The sequence below is a fragment of the Lissotriton vulgaris genome, chromosome 9, assembly GCF_964263255.1.
Source record: "Lissotriton vulgaris chromosome 9, aLisVul1.2, whole genome shotgun sequence".
Lineage (NCBI taxonomy): Eukaryota > Metazoa > Chordata > Amphibia > Caudata > Salamandridae > Lissotriton > Lissotriton vulgaris.
This window is the reverse complement of record NC_141697.1, coordinates 344,484,132-344,501,448: the sequence shown is the minus strand read 5'-3', so window position 1 is coordinate 344,501,448 and position 17,317 is coordinate 344,484,132. Positions and strand designations below refer to the sequence as shown.

The 17,317-nt window shown below is 43.4% G+C and overlaps 1 protein-coding gene and 1 pseudogene across 1 annotated transcript in view; one reads left to right on the top strand and one right to left on the bottom strand.

The window, feature by feature from the left end:
• Positions 1–15,699, bottom strand: part of GOLGA5 (golgin A5) — a 137,455-nt gene extending 121,756 nt beyond the window's left edge. Inside the window, exons 1-2 of the mRNA XM_086937695.1 lie at positions 15,501–15,699; positions 3,872–4,467 (exon numbers count right to left, since the gene is read on the bottom strand). Coding sequence (XP_086793821.1) covers positions 3,872–4,445 — 574 coding nt within the window. The 5' untranslated portion in view covers positions 4,446–4,467; positions 15,501–15,699. The remainder of the gene's footprint in view (positions 1–3,871; positions 4,468–15,500) is intronic.
• On the top strand, positions 13,845–13,963 carry LOC147690102 (5S ribosomal RNA; annotated as a pseudogene).
• Positions 15,700–17,317: the final 1,618 nt, after the last annotated feature.

Below are 17,317 nucleotides of genomic sequence, written 5' to 3'. Positions count from 1 at the left end.
GACTGTGGGGCCATGATATACCTTTGGAATGAATATGACAAGTGTACAAACTGTTTGATAGGTACTAAATTCAACAACAAAAAATTCAAAAAGGAGGCAGTAGTCAAAAGTCTTGTTGAGAAATATTCTGGTGTTGGGCCAGAGGAAAAAAGTATGCTAAAAAGGGCACTTAACAAAAACCGTGAAGAACATCTAATCACACTGTGGTCTTTGTTCCTACAGAAAACGAGGCTGCTATATACTGTGGCTCTTGTGGAGACTAAAGCAGCAAGAGACACCGTCTCCCTCTGTTAGGTGCTAAAGATAGGGCCTACACGTAAGCAGTACAGCGATTGTGCAGTGAAAGGTTAGATTGTAAAACTAAAATCTATCACAAATATTGCTCTTCCCTTATATTGCTCTTCCCTTATCATGCAACAAAAAGCAACCGTAAAAGCAGATGTGAGGATTTCCTCAAATCTGACGCCCAAGACATATTGTTTGGGGTCAACAAGTCTCATGTATATTTTGTCTCTTGGATAAGTAGTTGCACCCCCTTCAGCACAACCCGTCAGTTTGCTGCCAAGGCAAGATGTGTATCCCAATGTATAAGATGTTCACACTTGTATATACGATTCATTAACACAAAATCTTTACTGTTAGGGCAAGAGCAGCACTCTTCAGCTTGCTTTACTGTCAGCGGTTCCAACATAAAAACTTTACACAGGTTATAAAATATAACCATTTGTGGCGGTTAATAAAGCTCCATTACTGTTTCCTGATAGAATGCAAATACATGAATATGAAAGGTAACAAGATTGTTGATTGTTTACATTTAAAATAAAATGTTGCCAAAAATATATTTCAACTTGAAGAAAATGGATGTGGGTTACAAACAGTTTTTCTAAAGTACAGTGCTCTTTTTAAGGACAACTCTATATGCCATTTCCGTAAGCATTAATTAATTGAAAGACACCAATGTTTTAAAAAAACATAATAGTGGAGAATCAGCGTAAAATCACTATGGACAACATGTAAAAATAAATTAGGGCCCGATATTTCAAGTCATGAAAATGCACCTGCAGGTCTATGACGTTGCATGGGTGCAGATTTACGACTTTCAGGAATGGACAAGAGTTTTCAGAAGTAGGCCTGGACAATTGCATCCGTCCTGGTTTCCGAGTCTACTCCTAGAAAACATATATGAATTCCATTTCTGCATGAGCAAATAAACCATCATTATATTTTCTCATGTGAATATCTGCCGAGTAAGTGCACATTCACTTGTTAAAAATGTTTCTTCTACTCATCCCCCTTTTTGAAGGAGATGATGAATGCTCTTAAACCTATATTTTAAAGTTGTGCAGAAATTCACAGGAAATGTCCTTCCTGAAAGTATCACCCTACAGCTACTTTCAGCCTCTATGAGTACATTTTCTTGTGCTTTGTTTAAATCTATAAATGAAGTGCACCAACTTAAGTGTTTCAAAAGAACACACCATAACATCTGTGCGAATCGCACGAATAACACTTTTGACTCTGATCTGCTGAGTTCATGGAATTGTATAATGTAAATGTGCAGTCACTAATATCCACAATTACAATACACAACAATGTGGTCAAGTAAAGACCGTCACGCCGAGAACAGTCTCGTTAATTCTCAATTAGCAACATAGGCACTGGACAACAAGTGTAATCTAGTTTTATATAAAGTAACATTTTGTGAAATCAACTCAATACTACAATACAATAAGAGCTAGTGTATTTAGAGTACTATCATGATCAGAAAGCTGGCCTAAACAGATCCGATTCAAAAATAGAGTCTCTGCATACACATAGTCTAGATATTCAAATGGTTAACACAAATACAGCCCAGGTATGTTGTGAGTTTGGAGTAATCAGGAATGTGTTCTATGTAAAGCCATGCAGTGACATATTATGAGCCCTAGCACAATCGGAGAACCTATTATCAGATGTATTACATAATGAGAACACTGCAATTATTTGGCAACTATATGGAAGGCACTAAATAGTACAGGTTTCTTTTTTCATACTGGACAAGAAGATCTCTGAAGCATCTCGTAACTTGGACAAGCTGAAATGTTATAAAATTCCACACCCTTAAAGCTCATGATACTGCTATTTTCTAAACAATCCTTTGCAGAGCCTGCAGAAGGCGCTGTTGAGGAAAAGGAAGTAAGATCCTTGACAATAGAATAGATGGTCAAGATGGGAACCTAGCCAGAAGACCTCATATTCTTCTGAGCCAATCACAGCACCGAGACCGCCCTCATCACCGCCACCGATGACATCCGAGCCCTGATGGACAACGGAGAAACAGCGGCCCTCATCCTCCTAGACCTCTCCGCGGCATTCGACACTGTCTGCCACCGCACCCTAGTACAGCGCCTCAGCAACGTCGGAATCCTGGACAAGGCGCTGGAATGGATCATCTCCTTCCTCGACGGAAGAACACAGAGAGTCCGCCTACCACCGTACAAGTCAGAGGCCACCGAAGTCATCTGCGGCGTCCCTCAAGGATCCTCACTGAGCCCCACCCTCTTCAACGTCTACATGAGCCCCCTCGCGGCCATCGCACGCCAACACAACCTCAACATAATCTCCTACGCCGATGACACCCAGCTGATCCTCTCCCTGACCAACGACCCCGCCGCCGCCAGAGCTAACCTGCACGAAGGGATGAAAGAGGTAGCCGAGTGGATGACGACCAGCCGCCTGAAACTGAACTCGGACAAGACGGAGGTCCTCATCCTGGGCTCTTCACCCTCCGCCTGGGACGACTCCTGGTGGCCTCCCGCCCTGGGCACCGCACCCAAACCGACAGACCATGCACGCAACCTGGGCTTCATCCTGGACTCCTCCCTCTCCATGACCAGGCAAGTCAACAACGTCTCCTCGGCGTGCTTCAACATCCTACGCATGCTACGGAAGATCTTCTGGTGGATCCCCACCGAGACCAGGAAGACCGTCACCCAGGCCCTTGTCACTAGCCGACTGGACTACGGCAACGCCCTCTACGCCGGTACCACCGCCAAGCTCCAGAAGAGACTCCAGCGGATCCAGAACGCATCAGCCAGACTCATCCTCGACATCCCACGAACCAGCCACATCTCCGGACATCTGAGAGACCTTCACTGGCTCCCCGTCAACAAAAGAATCCCCTTCCGCCTCCTCACCCACGCACACAAAGCCCTACACGACCAAGGCCCGAGCTACCTCAACAGCCGAATCAACTTCTACGCTCCCAAACGCCACCTCCGATCAGCCAACCACGCCCTCGCCGCCGTCTCCCGCATCCGAAGAGCGACTACAGGAGGAAGGTCCTTCTCCTACCTGGCCGCCAAGACCTGGAACTCCCTCCCGACCGACCTGCGCCTGACCCAAGACCACCTCTCCTTCAGGAAGAAGCTGAAGACCTGGCTGTTCGAGCGGTAGCGCCCCCCCCCCCCCCCACCCCCAGCGCCTTGAGACCCTACGGGTATGTAGTGCGCTCTATAAATGTCATTGATTGATTGATTGATTGATATTCCGTCTCTGAACCTTTGATGTAACTCAGGACAAATCAAAAAGTTTTATATGCTACTGGGGTCGGCTTAGTGCACAACATCCTCCCGATGAGTGTGTAGTTACGGAGCATTATAAACAGCAATATATCACATGCACACAACAAGTGCCAACTGCAGATAGATGTGACAAGTAGATCACTGAAAACAGCAACTTAACCAGACAACACAACGAGAATAGAAATGATAAACAGATTATGTGTGAAAATCTCTTACATCAACCAACTTTTTATAATACATTATTATCAACAAGAGCAGGCGTTACTTACAACGTTCTTTCAAGGTTAATGTAAAGAAATGCGCTATACCATTATCTTGGCTCTTGGTAGTGTTATCATCTGTAGTTTTGATACTTAGTGTGCCAGTTGATACCGAACTGATGCTTGATGACCGAGAATGGCTTTCAAGGATTGATTCCTTGCTTATCTCCTTTTTGGTGTCAGTCTTCCCATTTGATGCCTTTTCCGAACTATTAAGAAAGTCAAACAGGTCTTTATCATCAGGTTCAGACTTTTTTCGTCTCACAAACTGGGTGGAAGGCCTGGGCGTAGAGACATTGCCTGCAGGACTGTGAGGGGTGTCTATCGATATCCGAGATGCAGGTTTCAAGTTTGCTGTACCAGCCAGCATGGTGGACTTCTGCTGCTTTATATTGTCTGCAACGGAAGAAATGTAGCTTGCTTTGGCATACGTCTGGTGTTGTGATGCTGTGCTGGAGTGCTGTATTTCAGAATAATTATTAGGTGATTCAGTGTCTGTGGCAGTATAGTACATCTCTGATTGGGAATCTTCTTTGCTTTTGCTTAGAGCTACTGCTGCACCTTGATCCACCTTATTAAGTAGCGTCTCTGCTTTCCCAGCAAGATCAGCAAACCAGGACATTTTGATGGTCTCCAAAGAACCCCTAAAGCGAAAAATAAATATACGTAATGGTGATTATAAAAAGAGAGAAATACAATTTACATCATATTTGTATAAAAAATGTTTAACCTGATTATAATGCCAAGCTATGGAAATTAAAAAGCACTTAACAGTAGAGCTGCACACTTTGATTTTAAAATCTCCAGTGAAAACAAGCTCATGGATCCATAGTTGTAGTCAAGAAGCTATTTTGGGCTAGGGGACCAGAGTTACTCCTCCACCTGACAACAAACGGATATCATTCCTCAGCAATTACTCGTAACTGTTTGTGCCAGAGAGGACATAGCTCTCAAAATCAGGAGTTCTTGGAAAGGACTTAAACATTAGTATGACATGTTACATTAAAGCGCTTTACATGCTTAACAATTCTTTTCTCTGCTTTTCCTTTACCTCAAAACACTTAGGAGTATGTTCTTTCATTTTCAGTAACATTTCAAGCACCTTAATTGATTTTTAACCTATTGCTTCCTGCCTTTAAAAGCTGGTAAGTGTCTACAGAAGATGGCTTTATTTTCACACAATCCCCTAGAAAACAATCAAAACCACCAAGAAAAATGTGCATTACTGCAGCAAGACAATTATACAAGAATTCATTATTTTGGTAAAAGAAATATAATTAAATCCTAGAGTAAAACTAATGTTCATCGAATACTTAGAGGTCGAGGAGGGTGGGATCTGATGGAAATGATGTGCCCATACTCGTTCAATTTAACAAAACAGTTCCCCTAGTTTTTGGTAAAAGCCAGCTGCCCTGGAATATTAAGATGTCTCAGCTGACAGGAAAGGGGGTGTCCTGTGCTGCGGAGGCAAGGGAGGCACAGAGAACTAAACAAGCAATAAGTCTTCTGTCAATTTGAGAGGTAAAGTAAGTGTGTTACCAGTTGAGTTCTGGAGTGCCTGCTTTTAATGGCTACTCATAAACATGCATTTGCAATGCAATAGGTCTCGCATTAGGAAAGTCTGAGCTATTTGTATTGTGAATGACATTTTTTATTTATGTGTTGGTTTTGAAAATGGCGAAATTAATAGTTTTGTCTAGTTATAACTTTCGCAAATGTGACACCTATAGCATTTGTAATGCAATATGTGTTGTATTTACATGACTTAGATGTATTGATATTACAAATACCAATGGCTTTTAATGTTTTTAAATAATTAATACTTAAATAAAAGTTATTGTAATTTATAATGGCAATAGCTTAAACTTTTGTAAATAACTTTTGTGAAGATTATGTACAGTGTATTTTATTGTGACGAAAATCCAAGAACAGAAGTGAAATATTAACATCTTTTTGTGACATTCGTAATAAAGCTCGAAACATTGAGAGAACATATTTGAACCAGTTGTTGTTGAATGGTTGCACAGATTGATGCTGTGGTGGCGCTGAGTGATGTTGTGCTGGCGACGAGTGATGCTGTGGCGTTCAGTGATGCTGTGGTAGAGCATAGTGATGTTGTTGTGCCCCTGAGTGATGCTGTGGTGCTGCTGAGTGATGCTGTGGTGATGTGATAGATAGAGTCAGTGCAATAGATAGAGTGAGTGATACTTTAGGCAGAATGAAAGCCATTCTTTTACAAAAAACTGTGCCCCTGACCTCGTCCAAAGAGACATATGAACTACAAGTTGCAAGGTCCTCTGCAGAGATACATGCCCTTTTATCCACAAACTGTCCAATACATTTCGTAGAAATGTTGGGTCATATCTTAAACATGTCTGATACCAGTGGTATTGTACATGTATTTAAGACAGTTTTTTTGGGACTGTTAGCACCTTTTGAAGTAGTCCTTAGCATTTTTCCAAACTTCGTGCACTCTGTGTTCGGCGGCCTGCCTCTCATTTTGGGACTCTTAGCAGGAATCCTATTCTTGTTCCTCCTGCTCCGATATGGCAAGTCCGGTCAGCAACAACACCCAGATTACCATCAAGAACACTCTCCTAGCAATGAAGTGTCGTGAGCGCATGGTACAGATTCTGGGCCTGGCTCGTCTAAGAGACCTGAATTCCACGTGGTTCCTATCATTCCGACCAATCTGGCAAGATTGCATCTTACCTGTTCTAGGATGCCGGCTATGTGGAGAAGAATGCGTGTTGGACGTTTGTCTAACACTTCCATCAGCACTTCCAACGGATATTGATACACTGCTTGGTTCGGTAATGGCCCGTGCATCGTGTTGTCCCCAGCGGGTGCCAATCCTGATGATGGCATTCATTGAGATCTCACAGATGCAATCTGCTGACGGTGAGATACGTAGATCGACAGGCACACAGGTACCATCTCCATCTATGACGAACATTGCTAATGCGGCTAACGCGGACGGCGATGCTTCACATTTTTGTGCAATCGGTTTACCTAATGAAGTGGTCCAACTCTCACCTACTGTGGTAGATGATTTCATTGTCAGCTTAGAAGATTTAATGTTTTCTCCTAACAACGAGAATGCCTTTTGAAGTTAGCACACAGCGTTCTATGGGACTCTGTATTCAACCTTCACTTTTCAAAACAAAAACTTCCAACTTTAAGAACTCAATTTTTCTGCGATTTTGACTTTTTCCAAAATGGAACTTTTTTGGGCACAAAGTAATCTGCCTAAAGTAGAACTATTCTTAGAGGACAAGAATTCTTTGAAACACTTCCAAATGGCAATATTTGACCTTGTCTACAACCTAAACAGTATATTCTGTCATGGAAGGGTCTCGACTTTTCTTCTGCATTTAAGAGCCATTTCATCATTGTTATTTCATGACTCATTCTGATAAGAATATTGCTTTTGAAATGCGTACCGCACAATGCTCTTCTTTCGTGTACAACCATTTCAAATACATTCTATGTAATTTGGGAGGGATTTTATACACATCTTGCCTTAGATATGTTTGAAAATACTTAGAATTTAGTAATATCGAACATAATAAAGTGGAGTGGGTGTTGTGAAGCATATTAGATTCAAGCTTAATTTACTGATTCATGCCCATATATAGCTATAATTTACATTGCCCTTATATAGGCATAGAAATCATAACCATATTTAGACATAACCCATCCAGTCCAAATACAGGCATGGCTACTTCCAATAGTTCCAAAAAGCCACAACGATTTCTTGGAAAACTCTGCATCAGCAGTCAGGGACATCCCCTTACTTGAATATTGATTTGTCCTAGAAAGGGCGTTTTCAAAGAACTATCATTCCCTTGGGGTTCTTTGGTGATGTTATTATGTCCGACTTTACGTTAAACAAGGCACCTTCAAGGTATAAACATGCCTACACTTGCCCTAGCAAACACACGGTGGTTCGGAGCAGCTCGACTATCTACTTGCCTGACGCAGCTCGCTACAGCAAATGCCGAAGGAAGCCGACCCTCCAGCTGACGCACTGACAGAGAGGCTGCCTTTCTCTCGCTGAGAATCCAGCTCCAGTGTTTCCATGCTCCCCTCCCGGGGTGTTGGGAAATCGAGTCCCGAGACAGACATACCAGACCTCCTTCATTCTAAAACCAAGGTACGGAGTTGATTAGACCCTAAGAGAAATCTTGGTTAGATTCTTGGCAAAGAAAACAAAACCTATGCTACACCTCACTTATTTCTTCCCTCGTACTAGACTTAGGTTAGGTACATCGGGGTAGGCGTATTTTAGAAGCACCAGTTGAGTACTTTTAGCTTTTGTTATTTATGTATGTATTTATCTATGGTCTAGAAACCATACAATGCTTTTACAACATTATTTTATAATACTCTTTTTACTGTACGCATTATACTTTGCAACCAGTATTACGATTGTAGCAGTTCACTTTACATACATGAGAAAGAAGACTGTTCAATAAAACCTTTTATTGAAAACGCCTGTCTCTCTATTTCTCTGCACCTCTGTTGAAACGAAGCATGCACGGTTGACTGAGTAAAATATCTATCTATTGTTTCCACGACTCTGAAGATACGTTTTATCTTGGGGAAACAAAGTTGTCATGTTTATGCGGTTGTCAGAAACTAATCCCTTCTTTAAATCGAGAAAGTTTCTAGTGACCTCTGAGCTAGCTGGCACTCACAATTAAGTCTAATATATTCGATAGAGACCTAGTCGACCGAAGTCCTACGTCAAATCTATAGGATATATTATTCCAATGCGCATAGCCTATTGGGAATATAGGAACTACACTACATAATGTTGCATTGAGTGCAGTGTAAATATGTGGCGTGTAATTATGTGACACCAAGTGGTGTTTGGAGTATATGTTGCTTTGAGCGCAGTGTAATTATGTAGAATATAATTATGTGGCACTGAGTGGTATTGTCTGGAGTGTATGTTATATTCTGTAGAGGGTAATTATGTGATGTGTAACTATGTGGCACTGAGTGGTGTTGTTTGGAGTGTATGTTGCGTTGAGCGCAGTGTAAATATGTAGCATGTAATTATGTGGCACTGAGTGATATTTGGAGTGTATGTTGCATTGAGCGCAGTGTAATTATGTGGCGTGTAATTATGTGGCACTGAGTGGTATTTGGAGTGTATGTTGCATTGAGCGCAGTGTAATTATGTGGCGTGTAATTATGTGGCACTGAGTGGTATTTGGAGTGTATGTTGCATTGAGTGCAGTGTAATTATGTGGCGTATAATTATGTGGCACTGAGTGGTATTTGGAGTGTATGCTGCGTTGATCGTAGTGTAATTATGTAGCATATAATTATGTGGCACTGAGTGGTATTGTCCGGAGTGTATGTTGTATTCAGTAGAGTGTAATTATGTGGCGTGTAATTATGTGGCACTGAGTGGTATTGTTTGGAGTGCATGTTGCATTGAGTGCAGTGTAATTATTTAGCATATAATTATGTGGCACTGAGTGGTATTGTGTGGAGTGTGTGTTGCATTCAGTAGAGTGTAATTATGTGGCGTGTAATTATGTGGCATCGAGTGGTATTTGGAGTGTATGTTGCATTGAGTGCAGTGTAATTATGTGGCGTGTAACCATGTGGCCCTGAGTGGTATTTGGCGTGTATGTTGCATTGAGTGCAGTGTAATTATGTGGTGTGTAACTATGTGGCACTGAGTGGTATTTGGAGTGTATGTTGCATTGAGTGCAGTCTAATTATGTGGCGTGTATTTATGTGGTACTGAGTGGCATTTGGAGCGTATGTTGCGTTGCGCGCAGTGTTAATTATGTAGCATATAATTATGTAGCATATAATTATGTGGCACTGAGTGTGTGAGGGTGCAGTGTGTGTGAGGGTGCAGAGTGTTTGAGGGTGCAGAGTGTGTGAGGGTGCAGAGTGTGTGAGGGTGCAGAGTGTGTGAGGGTGCAGAGTGTGTGAGGGTGCAGAGTGTGTGAGGGTGCAGAGAGTGTGAGGGTGCAGAGAGTGTGAGGGTGCAGAGAGTGTGAGGGTGCAGAGAGTGTGAGGGTGCAGAGAGTGTGAGGGTGCAGAGTGTGTGGGCGCAGTGTGTGTGGCCTAAAGTAGTGTGAGGGCGCAGTGTGTGTGGCCTAAAGTAGTGTGAGGGCGCAGTGTTTGTGGCCTAAAGTAGTGTGAGGGCGCAGTGTGTGTTGCCTAAAGTAGTGTGAGGGCGCAGTGTGTGTGGCCTAAAGTAGTGTGAGGGCGCTGTGTGTGTGGCCTAAAGTAGTGTGAGAGTGCTTTGTGTGTGGCCTAAAGTAGTGTGTGGGCTCACTGTGTTTGGCCTAAAGTAGTGTGAGTGCGCAGTGTGTGAGTGCGCAGTGTGTGTGGCTTAAAGTTGAGTGAGGGCACAGTGTGTGAATGTGCAGTGTGTGTGGCCTAAAGTAGTGTGAGGGCACAGTGTGTGAGTGCGCAGTGTGTGTGGGCTAAAGTAGTGTGAGGGCGCAGTGTGTGTGGCCTAAAGTAGTGTGAGTGCGCAGTGTGCGAGTGCGCAGTGTGTGTGGCTTAAAGTTGAGTGAGGGCACAGTGTGTGAATGTGCAGTGTGTGTGGCCTAAAGTAGTGTGAGGGCACAGTGTGTGAGTGCGCAGTGTGTGTGGGCTAAAGTAGTGTGAGGGCGCAGTGTGTGTGGCCTAAAGTAGTGTGAGGGCGCTTTGTGTGTGGCCTAAAGTAGTGTGAGGGCGCTTTGTGTGTGGCCTAAAGTAGTGTGTGGGCTCACTGTGTATGGCCTACAGTAGTGTGAGTGCGCAGTGTGTGAGTGCGCAGTGTGTGTGGCCTAAAGTTATGTGAGGGCACAGTGTGTGAGTGCGCAGTGTGTGTGGCCTAAAGTAGTGTGAGAAAAATACACACTGCTTTAGTATTTCAATGTTTCCTTTTGCAGGTCTCGTTCCTAACCAGGATATCAAGACAGGTGTACTAATACATTCACAAACGAACACACTGACCACAAAGAAAAATGAAAGCAAATTTTTACTCAAATACTTTCACGTGAAGACAAATTACTTCAATCACTGTCCCAAACGAATATTTAAAACATATATGGCACAAAAACTTTGTGCTAAAGCATAATACACACTAAAAACAACAAGTAAAATGTGTTACTTCATATACTTAGAAGGGCACTAGTATAATTAGCATTTAGGAAGCAATAGGAGCGCAACACAACGAGGGTGGGTTGGACGCGCAGGCCAGAATAATAACCGCCGTTAATCGTAACCCCATTACTAAATATACAAGGCATCTTAATGCTAGAGGATGGGTATTAGCAAATCCCTGGTGCACCAATAGTCTCACGCTTGAAACTTATAGCATCTGCATGTGCATTGGAGTCAGGACAATAATATCTGTTCTGTTTGAATGACAAACAGTTGTAGAAGGTAATGGTATACATCACTCCTTTATTACAGATACGAAGGAACAACCTTTCAACCATCTGTATAGACTAAATCATTACAGAGGTATGTATGGGAAACCTTTGACCATGGAATTAATAGATCAAAGGACAGCATAATTAGGAAGTGAGTAACCCCTACTGCTTAATTATAGGTTCATTGAACATCGAGCCGGCCTGACTAAGACGGACCGACAATAGGATTCAGAAAGAGACCAGGACTCCATGCGGAGCTAGGTCTGCAAGAGGTGAGCAATGTTCTCATGCTCATAATTGCTTTAATGTTAAAACACTGACCAATATCTGACACATGTCCATTATCTTAACAGGCTGTCCCACATATATATACAGTCCTGATGAAGACTCGCCCCTGATGCGTGAAAACACCGCATCGCCCCCCTAGGGTCGAAACTTCGACGCAATCCCCGTTTTTGGCGTGAACAAACTATTCAAAACCCTGTAGGATCCAAGATTGAATTGATGTACCTACAGGATTATTGTATATATATAGTTGTTGATTCCAAAAAGTATATGAAGTAACACATTTTACTTGTTGTTTTTAGTGTGTATTATGCTTTAGCACAAAGTTTTTGTGCCATATATGTTTTAAATATTCGTTTGGGACAGTGATTGAAGTAATTTGTCTTCACATGTGAAAGTATTTGAGAAAAAATTTGCTTTCATTTTTCTTTGTGGTCAGTGTGTTCGTTTGTGAATGTATTAGTACACCTGTCTTGATATCCTGGTTAGGAACGAGACCTGCAAAAGGAAACATTGAAATACTAAAGCAGTGTGTATTTTTGTCCGACAGAACCATTATTATTTTGTCTATTACCCACCCAGGTTCTGAGGGTTACAGGGTTACCCCATTACATGTAATAAAGTAGTGTGAGGGCACAGTGTGTGAGTGCGCAGTGTGTGTGGGCTAAAGTAGTGTGAGGGCGCAGTGTGTGTGGCCTAAAGTAGTGTGAGGGCCCAGTGTGTGTGGCCTAAAGTAGTGTGTGTGAGTGTGCAGTGTGTGTGGCCTAAAGTAGTGCGAGTGCTCAGTGTGTGAGGGCGCAGTGTGTGAGGGCGCAGTGTATCTAAGTGTCAGTATAATGTACATGGTGCTCAGGTAAATCACTCCAGTGCCTTCAGGTACACGAGTGAGGGTGCAGGACATGGGTGAAGCAGGGGGCTGAGTAAAACAGAGCACGGAAAAGGCCGTGGTGGGTTAAAAAAAAAAAAACATGGCGGTAAAAAGGTCAGGGGCTAGTGGGTTAACACAACAAATGCATGCCTACGGTAGAGCTGCTGACCCTGGGACTGGGTTCAACTCTCTGCGTTGCCTCGGGTCAAAAACAACTGGGGTGTTGTCTGTAAAGAACAAGCTCTGGATTTGCGCCGAGGGTGCGGGGAAGCGGATTCCTTTGAAGTGTAAACCAGCATGAGTGCGGAGAGAGGCTCACAGGCTGACAAATGGTGTGAAATGTGCACGCGCCCGCACACATGCACTGTAGGCAATCCACCTGGAAAAAGCCTTTGGGAGCATTTATTAAAGCCCCAACTTAATATCTCGCCAAGCATTGCTAACGCAATGGCTTAGACGAGACCTAAAAATGGTTGCACAGCATACAGTCTGATTGCCTGTTACTACAATCTATATTTTGAAAGCACTTTTTTCATTCTTAAACCTAGTTCTTTTCAAGCATTTTTGTGCCAGCCTATCTTATACTGTGTGCAATGCAAGTTTAACCCCTTCCATGCGGCCGCGATTCCCCTGGTGTGCTGTAAACAGCACGAACAGGGGCGGGCCGTGACGAACCCCAGCCGTCATCAGCACACGAGCACCGTAGTGCATGACGGCTGGGGTTCGTCATCAGCATGGAAGGGGTTAAATAATGACATCTGTATTCACAGTGCTTTCTGTCACAGGCAGGGTCCTCGCAGCACTAAAATACACAATTCCCTATTACCCTCTGAACCAACCAGGATTCAATTATGTGGCTCTCTGGTTACACACAGACAACCATCGCCAGTGCCTACATCATTTTTTAATAGAGGTTTCATAATGTAAAATAGTGCACTTCCATCTAAATTGTTTAAATTGAGTTTATTATTCATTTAAGGTTTGTGTGTTATTTTATATGCAGGTACCTGAAAATGAAAGACCAATAAAATAGTTACAGAATATTCCTCTTTTTAGCTTTACCTTTGACCCAGGACCCATACTCCCTGCCCCCTCTCACCCAGAATTACAGTTACTATACTGTTTTTGAAATTGTATTTAGATAGCGCTTACTACTCCTGACAAGGCTTTTTAGCACTTTACAAGTAGCACACTACACAGGAGCCCAAAGTTAGTGGTCAGTCTATTGCTTATTGGGGCTAGTCTTGCATGGTAAAGACACCTATTCCATGCATTTACTCCAGTGTCTCTGTGGTACATTAGTGACTTAGATGTGATTGTTAGAGGGGCCTATGTAAGAAGCAAATGCTTGCTGAAATTAATACTGTTATGATTTTTATTTTTAAACCTTAAGATGAAATGCATGAGATTTACAGTAATTTATATACAGAAGAGGCATGTAGAAGGGAAGCATAGATGCATTCAAAATAAATACGGCCATACCACCCTGAAAGCACCTGATCTCGTCTGAGCTCAGAAATTTAGCAGGGTCAGGCCTGATTAGTACCTGGATGAGAGACCGCCTGGGAATACCAGGTGCTGTACGCTAAAATAAATAATGGAGAGGAAAAAGCAAAAATGTAATTAAAGAAGAATTTTCCATGCAGGAGTTTAAGGAATATAGCAGGTGGTGATTTTTGGGTGATAGCATGCAAGTTGTGGATGTAACCTGTGGAAAGAAACAATCTTAAATTCAGCTCTAAAGGAATGTGGCTTTTAACAGTCTTTCTAAAAAAACTTTAAAATACAAGAGACGCTTGCTGAGATCCCTTTGCCAGTGACTGTGAAGCAGTGTGACATTTAAGCACATCCCAGTATTCACAATTACAATTTGACAATACCACCATCACCCCGCTGTGTGCAATTGAAGCTATATTTTAAAATCTAGGAAGACCCCAAATGTGTACCTACTACAAGAGTAAATTCAATGCTATAAAGCATTGTTACATGTTATACAAATCACTTTACAATATACTTAAACTATACATTTAATATAAACATGGTATGTAATAAATCCACCAGATTAAAATAAGCTGATAAACACATTGCACCAATCAAAATTCAGTGCATAGATATGTGACCCATTCACCACCTGCTACGGAAGGTGCTGTCCCCTGCGCCTACTCAAAAAGCAAGAGGCCTCACAAAACAGACACCATGCCGGGCAGAACGGGTATGTCTGAGATCACATTGACCCTCCACTATATACCCTGTTCATTCTTAGTGCACTTCGACCACTGTGAATATTAGGACAATAAATAGCTATCTTGCGTGGCTTGTACGACCTGTATTTCAACCTGCAGCTCAGACTCAAAAGTACAGCAACGAATATACCAACTGTCACCTAGAAGAACTATTTTGGACTGATCAGCGTCAACCTAGTTGACTCACTGCTTATTTGTCCGTCATGGATAAGTGGAGATTGGATTGTTTTCAACCTCGTGAGGTCCCCCTCTATCCTTCACTGCATGCCAAATTATAATGTGTTCCTTATATCCTCATGCACCGCTATATCCTGCTATGCAATGTACGACTACTTATAATGTTTGGCTTATACTGTATGCATCCCTCTGCCATGCTATGTTATGCACCTATGTATGTAAAGCACTCTGATGCCCCCAGATCTAGCTAGCGCTATATAAAACTTATCATATAAAACAAAATTATAAATAAGGTCCATTGCTCAAGGCTACCATGATTCTTGGGTTATCCCAGTGTCACTCATCCTACGCCAATCCATGGCCATGCCAGTGTCATCCTATGGTCGTTCAGTTTCCACTGTGCCCCATTATTTAGTTGCATACCAATACCCCATCACGACCGTGTGAAGGATTCTCAACACCACTAAGATACCTGCAGATCTCTTGGTAATTAGCCCCCTACCGTACTCCTCCTCACCCAGGGATCTGTCACAGCGTCCCAGTGGCTCCTTCCATTATCCTCCAGAACCCTTTATCGGGCCCTCGTCGTGTAATCCCTCCCTTGTGGCACTGCAGTTCACCCATTCAAGACACCCTCTCACTGCAACCGCAGTTCAGCATAATACCCCTCCAAGTGGTCCACTCTAGCCCTTAAATCTCCTCACCAAAAGAAGACTGTGGCAGGCGTTGGGGATTTCGTCTGGGTTGAGAATCGTTGTGCCTGCCCTATGCTCTCACTCCGGGGTACCTTCAGACCCCGTAGCTGCCAAACCGTCCCTCTTCCATCAACAGTAGCAGGGACGTGGACACGGAACTGCTGTCACTATCAAAACAGAAAAGGGACGATCGGAAACTTCCAGCGGTACAAACAACGGACTAAACCATGGGCACTTCTGAGGGGAAAGCAAAGTCGCACCCTGAAACAGTATCCACAACATCAGTGCCCAAGAAAGGGAAAAGACGCAGTCATGGCTCCAAAAAATATTAACGCGTATGTCTTTATAAGATGCCTATATCTTTCTGTTATATGCTACTGTTACGATACACTTTTATTGATATTGCATTTCTTGTTTATAATAAAAACGTAGTCCTCATTTAGTGCATATTTATTGGTCTATGATAGTTCTGTACAGTTTTACTTTCGGTACAACTGTTTTATATCTATACATCCCAACCACTCTAAAATGGCCGCTCAATGTGTGTGTTTTCTACAGTGACGTTGTGACTTCTGCTCCTCCCCGCATGGTATGTAAACAGATCCAAATCCTGAGATTGTGAATGTTGTGCAACAAGCCTTTACGTTGTTTTTATATTTTATTAAATTGTTGTCAATGCTTCCACAGAGCCATACCATACCCATGAACCTCGTGATCTCAACTAGTTGTGTTTCATCCTTTATTAGTTTGAAAAAAGAAAAAAAAACATTAATTATACTGTTATGTTCACGTTAGTGGGTTGAGCTCACTATTTTGAGCCCCTAATCCTTGTGATTTTTAGGTTTCGACCTGGCGAGGGCACGCAGTGCCCCGCCCAGATCGAAAACTTTTGTTTACACTATGGGGGACTTGAACACTCCCCTTCTTCCATTGGCTGGCCTCGTAAATGCTGGCCAGCCATTGGAGGAGAGGAGCATCACTGAGTTCAGGGCCCGCCTTGACGCGATTCGGGGGCGTTTCCGTGTCTTTTTTTAAGTCACGCCCTCTCCTCTTCCCATTGGCTGGAATTTTACCTTCCAGCCAATGGGAAGGGGAGAGCACGCCCCCGAATCCCAGTTTTTCATCAGTCATTAACCGCGAGGACGAGAGGGGAAAGAAGCAAGTTTGGAAAGCCGTCGCAGAAGGGAGAAAGCAGGAACTTGCACAAGATATAGGGGCGGGGGTGTCTCCTGGAAAAAGACTAACGCAGGATATGTATTGAATTCTGTGCGCTGACGTTTACCACTCACAGCAGGTATTTGAGCAGAACTTTTATCACCTGCACTCATTCTATTACAAATTAAGCACTGCGGTCTTTTTGAAATACACGTCTGTAACATATACGCTGGAGCGTATTTACACACTCCTCCGTAGGTACGCTACTCTGCATTAAGTTTTACGATCCTCTTCATTAAACACTGATCACATGATGACTCCGCTCCAATCCCACCGCCCGGTGTCGGCTCCACCATTCACCCGCAGGTGCCCGCGGCACCTCGGCAAGGCTCCCTGCCACCAATTACCGTTTTCTTCTTCCTCCGGTTCTGCAGGCGGCTCACCACCAGGTCGGTGTAGAGGACGGGTTTGAGGGTCCTGGAGCGCTGGGGCCACCCGTAGCAGAAGGTCTCCATGCCTCGGTAATTCCGGCCGTAGCGCACCGAGCACATGGAGCGGGAGCGCAGGCGCCCGGCCCCGCTGCTGTTGATGCTGTTCACCCCGATCATCTTCTCTCGCTGGCAGAGGGCTCTGCTGGTGCCCCTGTCCTCTCCCGGGGGGTGGCTTCCCTA